This window comes from Vespa mandarinia, chromosome 2 (assembly GCF_050613455.1).
Source record: "Vespa mandarinia isolate Hongniang chromosome 2, ASM5061345v1, whole genome shotgun sequence".
Classification (NCBI taxonomy): Eukaryota; Metazoa; Arthropoda; class Insecta; order Hymenoptera; family Vespidae; genus Vespa; species Vespa mandarinia.
This window is the reverse complement of record NC_140811.1, coordinates 1,047,501-1,064,503: the sequence shown is the minus strand read 5'-3', so window position 1 is coordinate 1,064,503 and position 17,003 is coordinate 1,047,501. Positions and strand designations below refer to the sequence as shown.

The following is a 17,003-nucleotide window of genomic DNA, read 5'->3' as shown; positions in this document are numbered from 1 at the left end:
CCTTCCTTCCTTCGCAGAGCTGCTGTAATCGCAGCGAAGCGTGAAAGAAAATCAGGAAATATTATTCTAAGCGTTTCACTTATCTATTATCTATTTCTTTCTTTTTTCGTTTTCTTTTCTATCTTACGATCTCTTTCGTCCTAACGTTTTCTCTTTCTTTTGTTTACTTTTCTTTTTCTCCTTTTGTTTCTCTTATCGTATTGTGTTATGAATGTTTCAAATGGGCCCAAAAAAAAGAGAAAAAAGAAAAAAGAAAAAAAAGAAAAGAGAAAAGAAGAAAACAAAAAACGGAAAAAAAAGAAAAGAAAAAGGAAAAATTAATGGAACACACGTGTGAAGGGTCAATCGATTTACCTGACAACGTTCGTTTGCGAATTTGGCGTGCTGCTTGCCGAGGTATTGTGATGCGTTGGTGTTACCGTGGCCTGACTCGACACCGGCAAACTACTGCTCGTCATACTCGGCGTTGTCGAGCTACTGCTGCTCGCCGGTGTCTTATGACTCTTGCTCGACTTAGCTGTAATTATCATTCGATGAACAAATCGTTAGTTTAAATATTACATAATAAAGTGTACATCTACTGTAAATTATCAATTAAGTTATCGACCATTATATATCATCATAAGTATCGTCTTAGCAAAGTAGATTCTCTCTTGTTTGTTTTACTTACACTTGGTAGACTTGTGGGACGAAAGGGATGGGGGATTCAACAGAGAAGCAGGGTAAGGCGGTAAAAGACTCTCCGCGCCAGGTGGAAAACCTGGGAGTCCTGTCGCACCCTGCAATCTCGCGAGGTAGTCCTGTGCCGCTAAATGTGAGGCCATTGTCCACCATGCCGCACTAGCAGGAGTTATACCTGAAAAATATATTCCACGAACTTCTACCTATCTCCGTAGCTTCCTATCTTCTTTGGATATTTTCAATATTATAATTATAATTATCTCTTTAACATATTCTCGGCTAACTTTGACGTTCACTTTTTTTCTCTGTTTTCGTTTCTTTCTCATTCTTCTAAATAAAAATCTCACGTCAGTGGTGATCTCATAAAGCGAAGGTTTATCATAGTTTTATCTTTTAAAGTACGCTAACGTTACTAATTCTTTTTTTTTCACTTTTATCAATGAAACTTCGAGAAAATATAGAAAAGTGTAAAAATAATTTCGTTGATTATAAAAAAAGCCTTAATAAGTTGTTGACGAGCTTGAAAAGGGAAGAAAAAAGAGAAAGAGAGAAAATCTATTTACCCAGACTCGCAGCTTGACTGGCAGCCACACTGAGAGTACCGAGACTACTGTGCGAGTATGGGGGTGGTGGTGGTGCGGATGCCGGTGTGTGACCCCCAAAACCAGGCGCTGAACCCCCACGGCCAAGAATGGCATAAGCCGACGGTAAGTGATGTGCCCCCAATCCGTAGCCTCCAGGCATCCCGCCGAAAAGAGATGAAGCTGCGCTATCTCCTCGTGGCCAGTACGCTGAAAACACCATATCAAATGCTGCCTCTTTTAACAATTAACCAAATGCGACAACAACAACATCTTCTCTTTCATACATTTTTCTCTTAGCCATCAAAAAAAAAAAGAAAAAAAAAAAAAAGATATATATATTCAGTTATTTAAATACAAATACATTGTCTTTGAAAAAAAAAAAAAAAAAAAATATTCGAAGTAAGATATTTCAAAATGTCATATTACAATCCTTATAACTAAGAGATTGTTTTATTTAAATTCTTTTTTACTTTCTTTCTTTGATAATAACAAACGACAAAAAAATTTCAATTCAATGGCGAATACATATAAATGATTATTAATTCGTGATTACGTATATATATATATTTTTTTTTCCTCGTTCTTTCTTTCCTTCTTTCTTTTTTATTTCTATTTTCTTTTTTTTTTCTTTTTTTTTTTGTAGTAGAAAAATCGAAATATTCATTCATGGGGTAAACTTGAATCGTAATAGAGAGCGAGAAAGTTCGGCCATTTAATCTTGGTGGTTAACGACGTGCCAGGAACATTGTGTAGACGTAGTTACATGCAACTAGAGAGTCAGCTTGTACGATTTATTGTCAGAGAAGCGGCAGAAATGTACCGTTGATTTTGCTACGAGTACCGTGGCCTTGAGCAAGGCCGTGACATTGAAATCCAAGCGGCGCTTTAATTTATACCGGTCGTTGAACCCCACGGCCGGCTTATAACGACTACTTTGCTCGCCGAGTTACCGCATAATGGCTTCTCTCGCTCGGTTCCACGCGTTGTAAAATCTAGACATAAATTGAATTTTCATTCACCGACTCGAAGTTTTATCGCTCGCCTTTCTTCCGTACGACGTCGACGTCGTTAAAAAGAATAAGAGAGAGAGAGAGAGAGAGAGAGAGAGAGAGAGAGAGAGAAGAGAGAGAGAGAGAGAGAGAGAGAGAGAGAAAAAATATCGACGACAGAGGGGAAAAATTGTTGCAAAGCTTTGCTTCAGAAACTCGGCCAGGAGTCTTCTAAGAGAAGAAACTGAATCGATGTATACATATATATATATATATGTGTGTGTGTGTATGTGGGGGAGGGAGGGTGTATGTATGTATAATACATATATATATATACACACACACACATGTATAAACTATTCGAATCGAATTTGTTTCCATTACGAGACACGTTAGATCAATTTCAAATATCTCTTCGATTTTCTTCGCTTTTATACACGAATCGTATACATTCTTCTAATAACTATATTGTAACAATCTATTTCTAGATAAAAAAATAAATATTAGGAAGTAAAATGCATTATTTCACGTAAGATTTTTTTCTTACTGGGATGTCTTTAATTTTAATCCATAATCATTAATCTGAAAGACGTTAAAAATATTTTCTACAAAGTCATTTCTATAAATCATCGGAGGACGTTGTGATCGTCGCAATATATAAACTCAACCTATGACCTCTCCCGCCACCCCACCCCCTCCTACCCTTTCCTATTAACCGCGATATTAAACATATCGATTTTAATTTATAATCGTGTCGATCAGATCTCGAGAAAATCATATCTCGAGCTTTCCTCTTTAATTAAAACCCTTTAAAAAGTGATACTACTTTTATTCGAGCCGACATGGGAATTCACTCGCATTAAAAAAAAAAATTTCTACTTCTATGATTATTTCTATCGCGATTTCTAATGAGATATAATAAATCCTTGATTTCTAATGTTTTTCTTTTCTTTTCTCCTTCTTCTTCCTTCGGTGTTATAAAAAATTATGTCAGAAAATTTTTTTCCTTTCGTCGAGTATACGTTCGTGGTGGTAAAAATTATTATCATTATTATTATTATTATTATTATTATTATTGTTATTATTATTATTATTATTATTATTATTATTATTATTATTATTATTATTAATATTATATTATGCATAAAGTGTTGGAGTAAATAAAATGTGAAAGTAGATGAATAGAGGGATGGATTCCTTGAGGATCGTATAAAGGAAGAGGATAGAAGGATGGAGTACGACGTTTTGTCCCGAAGCTCGATGCGTCACGACGACTATCGATTTATGATTAAGCATTTGGAGAAGGGGAATATATAACGGTTGTGTGTTCGAGTCGAACGTCGTATTATCGACTGGAGCGCGACAGTGCCGCGCCTCACTAATTTCCTGTTTTTCGGACTGCCGTTATTAAAGGATCTTCCTGGTAGGGGCAAAAGCACATTGTTTTCAACGTTAATCGACGTGTTTCTCCCCTCGGGCCCACCCCCCCTATCCTCGAGAAATCCACCAACGACACAGACCGCCAAAATTGTGCGTCCCTTTTCGTCGAGATGGGAGGAGAGAAAAAAAGGAAAAAAAAAAAAAAAATGACCACCGAACATTTCATTACCTACGTACATTCGAAATAGACCAATATTTTCTTTCTATTTTCCTCAATAATCGTACGATCGGGCCAATCAATTTTATGAATTTTATTAAATTTTAAACGTTACTCTTCATTTTTTCATTTGCATATATATATATATATATACACATTCGTATGTGTACGTTGAGTTGTTTCTTTTTTATTTACATAAAAAACAATTGTCAATACATATACCATTGAACTTCTCGTATAAAAAAAAAAAAAAAAAAAAAAGAAAGAGAAAAAAAAAGAAAATCTTTATTTAATTTTTGTTTATCGTGGATATCGTCTCATATTATTCACATTTTTTTATACGCGCATGTGTATACATGCACATACATAAATACAACATACATACATACATATATATATATATATATTAAAGAAAATATTGATAGGTCAGTGAATACTCAAACAACAAGGGAAAAAAGGAAAAAAACAAAAAAGAAAGAAGGAGCACTTAATTTCGGTTCTACGATTTGGCACATTACTTGTGGAGAACCGAAAGTGTTCCATTTGAAGTCCTCGAAACTTCGACGCGGAACAAAGATAAAACGAAGGAAATATTCGTTTTCAATTCCATCGAAGATGGTTCGGTGGATTGGAGTTGGGAAGGGGATAAGAGGAAGGAGGGAGAGGTATGAGAGAGAAAGAGAAAGGGGTGGAGGTACAGTGGAAAGTAAGGAAACGACGGTCTTTCCATTAAATCCTATCTCTCGGGAGGAAAATGACGAGGAAAAAAGAAGAAATGGAAAAGTTTCGTAAGCAAAGGAGGAGATTAAGCTGGCAGCATCGTCGAAAGAGAGAGAGAGAGAAAAAAAAGGAGAAAGGGAAAGAGAGAAAGGGTGGGGGGAGGAGGAGTCCGCTAGCTGAGAAAATGGCCGTGTTATTAAATCGATCGCAGGTCCGGCCCGGCCTGTCGAGGGGAAGCCGGAGCTTGGAGTTGGGCCAGGGGGTTGAGAGAAGCGAGGAGGGTGGAAAATGTATGTATATAGGTATAGAGGGATGACGAGAGTGAGAGAGAGAGAGAGAACGAAACGAACGGAAAGGGAACTGAGAATTACGAGAGTACCTCTTGTTCGACCGCTCTGTCGGAGGATCGAAGCGCACGTATACGCAATTAATAGCACGAGCATGCGGCACGTACGACATTTTTCAAACGCGTTCCTCGCTGTCGCTCCCTCGTGTCCTCGACGCTCGAAAATCCGACTCTCCTCGCTCTTCTTTATCACTCTCGTTCGTTCGTTCGTTCGTTCGTTCATTCGTTCGTTCGTTCGTTATAGTAGGTATAGTACCGTTTTTCCTCTTTCATCGTGTTTTCCTCGTTTCTCATTCCACTCTCTTTTATCGATATTATATAGAATTGGTATATATATGTAGGAAAAGATCTTTCTTCTACTCTTTCCCTTTTCCCATCCTACGTTCAAGAATTGACAATTCATTCTTATTAATTATACAACATTATTATTAATTATTAACGCGATCGAATGGGATCATCCGGATTGCGTCAAAACTATTGTTATGATATTTACGAGTTTATACATATGCACACGCACGCACACATACATACATACATACATACATACATACATACATACATATATACATATATATATGATTTTGTTACGAAAAATTATCGAAAAAAAAAAAAAAAAAAAAGAGTTGTAATTATTCCGATACAATGTTATTACTTTCTAATATTTTCTAACTTCATATAGAATAACAAGAGAAATATGAATAAGAATAAGAATAAGAATAAGAATAAGAATAAGAGTGGAACACAAGCATAATGTAACCTCCTCTCGAGCGGCTATTTTAGGACTACCGCGAGTCGGTATACACGGCTGGAGTCTTTTCTTTTTTTTTTTTTCTTCTTTTTCTCTTTCTTCTTCTTTCTGTCTTTCTTTCATTTCGTTTTGTCTCTTTCTCCTCGTAGAGCCGACCGCGACGAGTGGAACGTGCCGAGAAGAAAATAGCCTGGACCAACGGCGAGAATACGCAACGACTTAGCGAATATCTAGCAAAGAAGAACGTAGGAGAGGAACCCCAACGGGAACCACTCGAAGAAACACCATTCGCGTAAGCATGAAGTAGAACTGTGCCTAGCCGTAGAGACGACGATCGATCGGCTCGTAAACGCGAGAGAACTCGCACCTATGCGATAACAATCTCCTTTTACGTATATGTGTATGTATTGCAGCGGTATATATATATATATATATATATATATATATATATATATTATATATATACACATATAGTAGGTAGTCCGCTTATCGAAGTGGAAATTTCATGCGAGGATTACTAACGATAAATACGTTATGCGAACTCATCGTCGTTACTCATTGATTCGATCGATCGATCGAACGATCGAAAAAAAATCTCTTTTTATACACCCATAATAATAATAATAATAACAATAATAATAATAATAATAATAATAATAATAATAATGATGATGATGATGATGATGATGATGAGGATGATGAAAATATTATTATTTAAATTTATCAACCGACACGCTTGTTTAACGTTCCCGTTATTATCATAAACTTCTGAGAATCGTTCTCGTTCGTTTATTCTTGTACGATAAGAGAAATTAGGATCACGAAAGAGAAATCTTGCAATTTTCCATCGTTCAAAGGAAGAAACGAGATACAGAGTATGATGGTCGTTAGTAGTGCATCACTCTGGCGCATCACGGTCATTATTCCTGATTATGGGCGTCCAATCAGGACTCTGCTGATCCCACCCCGTGTCCTACGCTTCCTGCTCGTCCCTCGAGGAAGGGATCGATCCGAGGGATCGGAATGTCGAGAGGGATGTAGCGCGAAACCGACGTCGCGATGGCTGGCTCGCCTCCAAATCGGTTTAATTTCGTTTACGCGACTCGCTTCGAGCCGAGCATCTCTCTCTCTCTCTCTCTCTCTCTCTCTCTCTCTCTCTCTCTCTCTCTCTCTGTCTCTTTTACTCGATACTCTCGAAACCGAGAATCCGTGGCATCTTTGTGAAAAGCAAATTATTCTACTTTCAAGTACGACTATAGGTCTACTATCTTATGGCATTGAATTACGAGGCGTTGCGTTTCGTTTAGACGTTTTAAATGCATATTAAACGCGACGAGATATCTAAAGTTTCTTTAAATATCTAATCGAAACGAAAATCGATAAAACCGTACGATTAAATGCATTTAATCGTTTTAATTATTAATTAGGAACAACTCGCTAATGCTCCGATATCATATTCAGACTCGAGAATGATCCATGATATTTTATAGTCCTATCGAGAGGCAAAAAAAAAAAAAAAAAGAAAAAAAAAGAAAAAAAGGAAGAAAGAAAAATACAAAGAAAAAGAAAGACACGGACGAAAAGAGGGTAGTCATGAAACCGCCATCGACGTCAGGAAGGCGACCAAGAACGCAATATAATGTTTGTGTGTGTGTGCGTGTGTATGTTTTTGCATTATGCACTAACTCTGACGACTATTCGTTATCGAAGTTAAGTCCGTCGAACGAACGATCGTATATCTCTGTCGATTTCGTTTATCATTCAACCTACCATTTCAATGTTTAAACGATACCGAATGCGTTGAACGAGCCACGCCGGCAGAGTTCTCACCGGCACAAATTGATACCTTTTACCCTCCCAACATCTGTCTCTCTCCTTCCAGCTATTAACGTGGAACTAACCAAAAGAAAAACTTTCAACTTATTTTTCCCATTGGAAAATGAAATATAATAGGTTACTACTACGTCGCGATGTCAAACTTTCAAAGAAGAAAAAGAAAGGAGGAAAGAAGGAAAAAAGAAAAAAACAAAGAGAAAAAGGAAAGAAAGAAAAAAAGGAGAGAAAAAAGTTTGTAGTAAAAACGTTAAAAATATTGTTCTCATATAAACGTTTATAAAACATTTATTATCAATCAAACTTATTCCTTCCATATTCGTAATGTTTTTCCCTTTATTTTGCAATTTTCAAATCCACCCCTATCGTTTCTCTCTCTCTCTCTCTCTCTCTCTCTTTCTCTCTCCTCTCTCTCTCTCTTTCTTTCTCTCTCTGTTTCTCTCTGATATCGAATTCAAAGCACGATAAACACGTTTGTCAAGGCAAAGCGAGAGAGTTGCAGGGACACGCATGTGAGAAAAAGAGAAAGGGGGAGATTGGGAGAGGGAGAGAGAGAAAAAGAGACGGGGAGGGGAGAGAGAGAGACAGTGAGAGAGGGAGAAAGAGGGTGGAAGTGTGGGACCATATCCATGCGTCAGGGCCACGCGTGCAGAGAGAGAGAGAGAGAGAGAGAGAGAGAGCCTCGAAGGTGCGTATACGCACGCGCACGCGCGTAACGCTTTGTTACATGCGACTAAACCAGGAAGCGTCGCTCTCTCTCTCTCTCTCTCTCTCTCTCTCTCTCTCTCTCTCTCTGCGTCATTAGTAATCTAAATAGGTTAAAGTGCGATCTTCTTGACGTCGATCCTTTGAAAGAGGATATTATTCATTTTTCATTTTTCTCCCTATTTTTTTTTCCTTTTTCCATCAGCGTAATATATCCAACAACGACATGATAATATATAATTAAATAATCCACAGTTATTACTAGTTGATGATAATCTTTTATATACATTTGATGCATTTCAAGTTAATAATTACAAAAAGATTTTTTCATTTTCTTTTTTTCTTTCACTCTTTTTACTATCACTTTTCTTCGAAGAAAAACGAAATAATCGATTTTTCTGATAATGGCATAGATCAGATGTAATATCCTTCATTCGAGTTTTACTATTAGGACAAAAAAAAAAGGAGAAGAAAGAAAGAAAGAAAGAAAGAAAGAAAGAAAGAAAGAAAGAAAAAATAATCGGTAGAAACGTCATTAAGATAATAACGAAGGAAGGGTTGAGTTTTGGGAGCATTATAAATTGGAGTGCTGTTAGGTATCGTCGAATATTAGGAATGGGAAAAGACGAGAATATCTCTTTCGCAATTGCTTAATCATAGAATTTCATCTGTTCGTGAACTGTCTCTCGGGTGAAACGTCGCACGTTGCAACGAGAAAGACGAAGACGAGTACTACAAGACGGAGGAGGAAGAAGTAGTGGTAGTGTTGGAGGAGTAGAAAGAAGAGGAGAGGGTGAGGGAGGAAAATTGAAAAGGGAGAAAACGACAAGGAGAAGTAGGGCCGAAGAAAGCTGCTAGCTTGCGAGCTTGCGAGTTGCTCCTGTTAGTGTTACAAGAGCGGGTGAGAGAGAGTGAGAGAGAGAGAGAGAGAGAGAGAGAGAGAAAGAGAAATAAAAAGAGAGAGAGAGAGAGAGAGAGAGAGACAGAGGCCGAATAGAACGAAAGCCCCGGCTGGTAGCTTCAAACGAAAACTCTGGCGCGTCCAACGAGTTTGTATCGAGCGTAGGAGGTAAAAGCGCGACGCTGCGGAAGGTTGAAAAGAGATAGAAAGAGAGAGAGAGAGAGAGAGAGAGAGAGAGAGAAAAAGAGAGAGAGAGAAAAAGAGAGAGAGAGAGAGAGAAGGCGTTCCTCTCTCGCGTAGCACCACGATGCCGCGCTCTGCAGAAACGAAGTTGGGAGAGAGAAGAGGAGGGAAACGAGCAACGAGGATGAGGCAGAGAGTACTGGAGGAAGAGGATGGGAAGAAGGAGGGGAGGTGAAAGAGGGGAGGAGGAGGACGGGAAACTGCCGCAGACCGAGGCCATGGTAGGCGAGGTGAGGTGGCAATCAATAAATATACAGAACCGGCGGAGAGCGAGGTAGAGAGAAAGAGAAAGCGAGAAAGCAAGCGAGCGAGCGAGTGAGCGAATGAGTGAGTGAGCTAGCGAACGAGTGAGAGAGAGAGAGAGAGAGTCCGTCCGACCACCACCGGTCCGTCCGTTCGTTCTTGCGTCCCCAAAGCCTCGCTCTCTCCCACGGACCTGACCCAAGTGCGAGCGACGAAGAGAGAAAGAACGATAACGCCCTAGAGAGAGAGAGAGAGAGAGAGAGAGAGAGAGAGAGAGAGAGAGAGAGAGAGAGAGAGAGAGAGAAAAGAGAAGGATAGAAATAGACGAAGAGAGGAGGGTGGAAGGATCAGAAGAGGCTCTGCTCTGCTTTGCTCCGCTCTGCCCTGTCAGAGAGAGAGAGAAAGAGAAAGAGAGAAAGAGATAGATGGAGAGAGAGAGAGAGAGAGAACGCGCGAGCATAGGGTGGTGGTGGTAGAGAGGAAGAAGGTTGACGAGAAGAAGGAGGGGAAGTGAAAAGGGGAGGGCAGGTCGGAGGTGAAGCAACGAAATAAACGAAATCCCATCGCGCACGATGGAACAGCATCCGAGAGACCTGTGCCAACCGGGACGCGAGGAAAAGAGAGAATAAGCAAGAAAGAAAGAGAGAGAGATAAATAGAGAGAGAGAGAGAGAGAGAGAGAAAGAGAGAGAGAAAGAGATACTGGCCCGATGCCGGCTCGAGTAGCGTTGGGAATCAATCGTTCTCGAAGCGTTCCTCTCGAATGAGATGGCAATAGGAGAAGTGCTGAGAGAGAAAACGAGAGAGAACAAGAGAAAGAGAGAGAGTGAGAGAGAGGGAAAGAGAGAGAGAGAGAGAGAGAGAAGAGAACCTATAGACCTTTAGAGAAATGTCTTTACGAATATATCTATATACGTATACATATCTCGTAGGATCGCCAAGACTTTTGGAACACGAATCCTTCCGAAAACGTTCGAGATTTCTCAGGTCTGCGTTCCGTTCAAACGAAACTTCGCTCGAAATGGAGTTTCCGCCTATCCGCATTGCACGTCGGTCGGGGTCGAGGGTCGGGGTTGGTGGAGTCGTTCGGTCGGTTGTTTGGTTGGTTGGTTGGTTGGTCGATCGGTCGCCTGCTCGCTCGCTTGGTTGGTTAGTTGGTTGGTTGGTTGGTTGGTTGGTTGGTTGATCGTCATCGTCATCGTCATCGTCATCGTCGTCGTAGTCGTCGTAGTTCGCATAACGATGAATGAAATACCAAACTAAAATGTTCTGCTTATACCGACGGATGGACGAATTATTATATCTTTTCTATCTTTTATTATATGAGAGAGAGAGAGAGAGAGAGAGAGAGAGGGTGGGAGAGAAAGAGAGGGAGAGATTAGACAACAAAACCAATAGATTACGCGATACTATGAATAGTATTCGAATATTATAGATAACAATGTACGTAAGTACTCGCGATATGAGTCAATACTGTTATTATTATTACTATTATTTTGTTACTTTTATTATTCTCTTTATCTTTTCCATTTCTTATCATCGATCCCATCGAGCATCTATGTGATATCGAAAGAGACTATTTTTAATAGGGGAGCTAGGAAAACGAGAAAGAGAAGGAGGATTATTCGAAGAATTCTGAAAGTCGATGGATAATAAAATAAGTGATATGTATATATGTATGTATATATATGCATGTATATATGTATGTATGTACTATACGTAGGTAGGGTATATGTATATAATACTTTTGCGATGAGAAAGTGATAGATCGAAGTGTAGAGTCGGGAGAAAAAAGCGTGAAACGCGTTGGTGTGTTTCGAGCTTATAGAGATAGAGATAGAGGGAGATAGATAAATATATAGATATAGATAGATAGATATAGATAGATAGATAGATAGATAGATAGAGCAGCTCGTCAGCCACAGCGTCGAGTATCAGACAAAAAATAAAGAATGAGAGAGAGAGAGGGAGAGAGAGAGAGAGAGAGAGAGAGAGAGAGAGAGAGAGAGAGAGAGAGAGAGAGAGAGAGAGAGAGAGAGAGAGAGAGAGAGAGAGAGGGACGTAGGTAGACGGAGAAAAAGAGAAAATAGAGAAGAGGATGATTAATGAAGCGTGCGGCTTTATCGGCGACTAAAAGAGATCGTAACGACGATAAAGCTTGACCCACACTTCACCGCGCTAGGCGTATAGGGCTATGTGGAATTATTAATTATCCACCCCCGTTGATTCGCATCAATTTGTCACATTCGTCCTGTTCAAACTCGGCGGGGCAAGAACTATAAGAAGAAGTCGTTTTCGCACAAAAGAATTCGCCCTATGTGTGTACGGCGGATTTTGCTCGAACGATTTCTTTTCTTTTTCTCTTTCTTCTTTATCTTTTTTTCTTCTTCTACTTTCTTTTCACCCCGAGAAAACGAAAGGAAAAGAAAGGAAGAAAAACAAGGAAGAAGGAAAGAAAGAAAGAAAGAAAGAAAGGTAAAAATAAAAAGAGAGGAAGTAAATAAAAAGGAAGGACTCGATGAATTTAATTTTTTCTATGATAAAAAAGAGAGAGAGAGAGAGAGAGAGAGAGAGAGAGAGAGAGAGAGAGAGAGAGAGAGAGAGAGAAGAAAGAACACAGAGACAGATAGAAAACAAAATTGGGAATATATACATATATATATTTATAAATACATATATATATATATATATATACATATATATATATATATATTCACATAGAAGAGACTCGAGTATCGTTGAGCGTACAATTTAAATATTGCAAGTACGGTCTCAATGGAATTTGCATTGATTTGCGAGAGGACACGAGAAGGTTTTCCAATTTTATCGGATCGATTAATTAAGCGTAGCATTCGAAGGGGCTGGAGGGAGGCTGGAGGAGAGAGAGTGGGGAGGTGGATTTGGGAAATGGTGGTTGGGGAGTGGGGTAAACGAGAGGAGTAGGAGAAATCGCGCGCCAGTCTCGATTTGCTAGCGACGGATCAATCCCTTTTCGGCGATCGTCGAAGGATATCGATCTTTGCAATTCATCGAATATATACATATTATGCGAAAGGAGACGGCGATGATGGCCGTCGTTTGGTCAATCCTGCGGCCAAGCTACCAGCTAGTTCGATAGTCGAGCCGTTCTAGTTTCGATCAGAACCTTCATTATGCGAGCGTTTATTAAACCGCTAATTACAGATATACCGATCAGGTGACCGATGATAGTTGTCAAATACGCAAACGATCACACATACCTATATACATATATACATACATTCATATATACATATATATATATATATATTTATGTATATAAGTATCTATGTGAAGTAAATAATAAAAGGATTGAGAAATAATTCATTATTTCCGTTTGTTAATATTTTTAATCAATCTGAATCATGTTGTAGATCGTGTGAATTTTTTTTACTTCTCTCTTCATGTTTTTTCTTATAATTGAAAAAAAAAAAAAAAAAAAAAAGAAAAAAAGAAAAAAGGAAGAAAAAAAGGAGAAGGAGCAATCGACTCCTCGGCACAAATCGAATCCACGTTGTGCGTTTGAACGTAAGAAAGATAAAACGGACTTACCACCAAAAAGTGCAGTGGGATCGAGCAGCGGATTGGCCTGGTCCGCCTGGAGCTTCTCGGAGGTGGAGGTGGAGCCCGGCGTTGCTGTTGCCGCCGCTTCACCTCCGCCACCTCCGCCTGATGCGGAGTTCTCCTTCTCCATGCCAGTCCCCTGTAAAATCGACGTTCTTTTCTTAGCAAATACTTATTTCATACATCCCTTCTCCTCCATTTTATTCTACCATTACGTTAACTTAATGTCTTATTTCGTCACTTGACAAATTTCATTTGGCGACGAGAGGGATGGGGGCGGGGGAAAAGAAATCAGAGAAATTTATCGGAGTGAGAGAGAGAGAGAAAGAGAAATATATTAATAAATATTCCACGTCATTCTTTCTTTTTACTTTTACTTTTTTAATTTCTTTTTTTACTTTTTTACTATTATTTTATTTTATTTTATTTTATTTTATTTTTTTATTTTTTTTTTTATTTAATCAAGTATCGATATTAAAAGCGAACTCGTTTTGCTAGTAGCTCAACCACGAAGCTCGGATGGTACGCATTTCAATGAATTTATTCAAAGTCAAGGCGATCAACTAACTCGCGAGATATCGTTTCGAGGTTCTACAAATCGACTCGATATCTCGTAGTATTAAATGAATAATTTATCAACGTAACACACACGGTCAATGTACCCGTAACCAACCGAGAACGGCTTCTAACATTCTTGTATATACTTACATTTATGTAAATTACTATATATATATATATATATATATATATATATATATATATATATATCCGACAGATAACGGCATTAAACCACGTGCAAATACTACGAGTTCTACCGCCAATTCGTTTGATTGATAATTTCGTATTTACGTAAGGGAATGATAAAAACGATTGGAAAGTATTGGAAAGTATTACGAAAACACACATATGTATATACATATGTATATATACACACACATACACACACCCATTGGAATGCAAATAATAAATCCAATAAATGCGATTCGATTGATATAATTATTTTAACGACAGTAATACAGTGATTGTTAATAACGAAGCGTTAATTATTGAAAATTTGTATATAATAATCATCCTTTCCTAAGTCAAGGTCATATAATTAAAATATTACGAGCGGATATTATCCCATATATAAAGATAAAATATGTTCATCTCTTTCAACTAAATAAAATGCCATTTGCATTCGGTGACTGTTTACCAGCTAAAGAAAAGGCTTCCTCCAGCGCTTTAAATAAAGGTCATTCTCCCCTCCACGTCTTCCCCTCCAGCGCTTTCAATCAGCTGACTGGCATACTCCCCCTTCCTCGCCCTGTCAGCTGTTGTATAAATATACATCGTTACAACGTTGAGTCAGGTTGAGCTGGTACTAGGCTAGACACAGGCAGAGCGCGCGCGACACCGTTATTATCATATACTCGGTTATAATAGTCGTTAGTGCAAGCAAGTATGATGTATGCATGTATGTTTCTAGGTACGTATGTGCACGTATTGCAAGTATACGGAAATGCTATTGTCTCTACTCGTCCGTCTGAACGATTATTAATCAATGACGCGTCGATTTGTGACGTGTGACCCAAATATAATTTCCTATAATTACGATAAAAGTTATTTGTCTCGATAGAAAAAAAAAAGAAAAAAAAAAGAAAAAAAAAAAAAAAAAAAGAAAAAAAAAACTTTCTACATCATTTTTTTTTCTTCTTCTTTTTCCCCTCATTTGATTTTAATCAAACGGAATAATTTACATATGAATTTATTATATATCTTTGAACGCGTTCGATGAAATTCGAGCGAGCGTTTCTATTAGAATTCGAAATATCGATTATTAAGGAAACGACCGATTATCGAAAATCATTATTATTTTTATCACTACTATTATTATTATCATTATTATTATTATCCGTAAAAAAGATGAGATAATTGAAATTTCCTGTTCAACCGCGGCTTGCATTTCGCGTTTATTAAGTCGTAAAAAAATAAGATAATTGAATCTTCCGAAATATATATATATATATATATATGAAATATATATATATATATTTCATTGCTTCTTTTGATCTATATAAACGATTTATATAGATCGACTGAATTAAATGTGATTCATCGTAACAAAGTACAAAATACTCCTCGTAATTTAATAGCAGATCTCTTCAACAAGATGTAAGCCCGCAGAACGGAGTTTTAGAAAAATCAAAAAAAAAAAAAAAAAAAAAGAAAAAAATAATAAATAAAAGCAAAAAGATACTTAACTCTCGACATTGTTCCATCTATCAGAGACGTTATTTCATTTAATATCAAAGCGAATGAGCAAGCATCATTGCCGGCCCTTCTTTCTCAAATTGGTCTCGCCTTCGACTCGGGGTTGAAAAAAGAAAAAGAACTATTTCTCGCGGAGTTGTACATTTCTAACTATAAACGACGATGACGATGATAACGATAATGACGATGACGACGATGATGACGAGGAAGTAGAAGCGAAGAAAAAGAAGTAAAGCGAATGGTAAAGGAAACTCGCGACGTTCGTCCAAGAATAGAAATAAGAGAAAGAGAATAAGAGAAATAAATAAAAAAGGAAAGAAATAAAGAAAGAAAGAAGGAATGAAAGAAAGAAAGAAAGAAAGAAAAAAAGAAGACGAACGCGTATAACGCGTCCTCGGCGCTTTTCGTCCCTGAATATCCGGGCGAGTTCGCAATGCTACCCCGTTTTCAGGCAGCCGAGTAGTACTCGGAGGTGCTCGTAAATTGGCGAGGAAGCGGAGGGATGCTAGGAGAGACGTTCTGGGTGGAGAAATTCTCTCTCTTTCTATCTCTCCCTCTCTCTCTCTCTCTCTCTCTCTCTCTCTCTCTTTCTCTCGTGCTCGCTCTTTCTTAAGGGTAGGGAGAGAAGGGTGAGAGATGGACCGAAAGAGGGGAGAGCTAGCTAGTGAACGAGAAAGACAGAGATAGAGATAGAAAGGAAGCTAGAGAGAAAGAGAGAGAGAGAGAGAGAGAGAGGGGAAGTGAACGGAGAATGGCAAGTTGAGAGCAAAAGGAAGACGCGGTCGACCATCGATTTCTCGACCGGTATTACGCTCTTTCCATCGTCGTGGAAAAAGTTGGTGCCGTTGTTGGACGTCCCAGGTAGTAATGCCTACGCTCATACAAAAAAGAAGGAAGAAAAAAAAAAAAAAGAAAGAAAAGAAAAGGACAAGAAAAAAAAGAAGAAGAAGAAGAAGAAGTAAAAAGAGAAAAGAGAAAACTTCTCCTGTCTACCTAGTTTTCTTAGCCTTAGATATTTCTTTTTTCTTTTTTTCTTTTTTTCTTTAATTCTTTTCTTCCTTTTTTCTTCTGTATCTTTTAAAATCGAGCAAACGATCAATTCACGTATTGGTCGAATTCGTAAAACAGTAGTAACGTTTTGGAGATAATTATACATCCCTTGTTGGCTTTTATCGACTTGTTAACTTGTCATTATCGAAATCACGAGAGTACATAAACATAGACACTTTCGAATTTCTCTCTCTCTCTCTCTCTCTCTCTCTCTCTCTCTCTCACTCTCTCTCTTTTGTCTTGTTAATAGCATGAGAGCTGGGATTACGGATAAGAGCTAATCTTCGATTGCTTTTGATGTGATTAGAAAGAGAGAATGATACTATTTTGGTATATAGTCGCGTGTGTTATATAACAGATATGAATGAGGACATGAGAGAAAGAGAGAGAGAGAGAGAGAGAGAGAGAGAGAGAGAGAGAGAGAGGGAGAGGGGGAAATACAAAATAGAAATGAGACGACGATTCGTATAAAGCTTTAATGAATCTTTGTCTTCTAACAAAATAATTTTATTTATTTCTAATAATAATA

At 38.2% G+C, this 17,003-nt stretch overlaps 1 protein-coding gene across 12 annotated transcripts in view; it reads right to left on the bottom strand.

The window, feature by feature from the left end:
• Positions 1 to 17,003, bottom strand: part of LOC118451471 (bromodomain adjacent to zinc finger domain protein 2B) — a 132,259-nt gene that overhangs the window by 30,603 nt on the left and 84,653 nt on the right. For all 12 annotated transcript variants that reach the window (XM_085664619.1, XM_085664615.1, XM_085664617.1 and 9 more), the window contains 4 exons: positions 13,160 to 13,310; positions 1,245 to 1,472; positions 671 to 856; positions 355 to 517 (listed from right to left, as the gene is read on the bottom strand). In XM_085664619.1, coding sequence (XP_085520745.1) covers positions 355 to 517; positions 671 to 856; positions 1,245 to 1,472; positions 13,160 to 13,310 — 728 coding nt within the window. The remainder of the gene's footprint in view (positions 1 to 354; positions 518 to 670; positions 857 to 1,244; positions 1,473 to 13,159; positions 13,311 to 17,003) is intronic.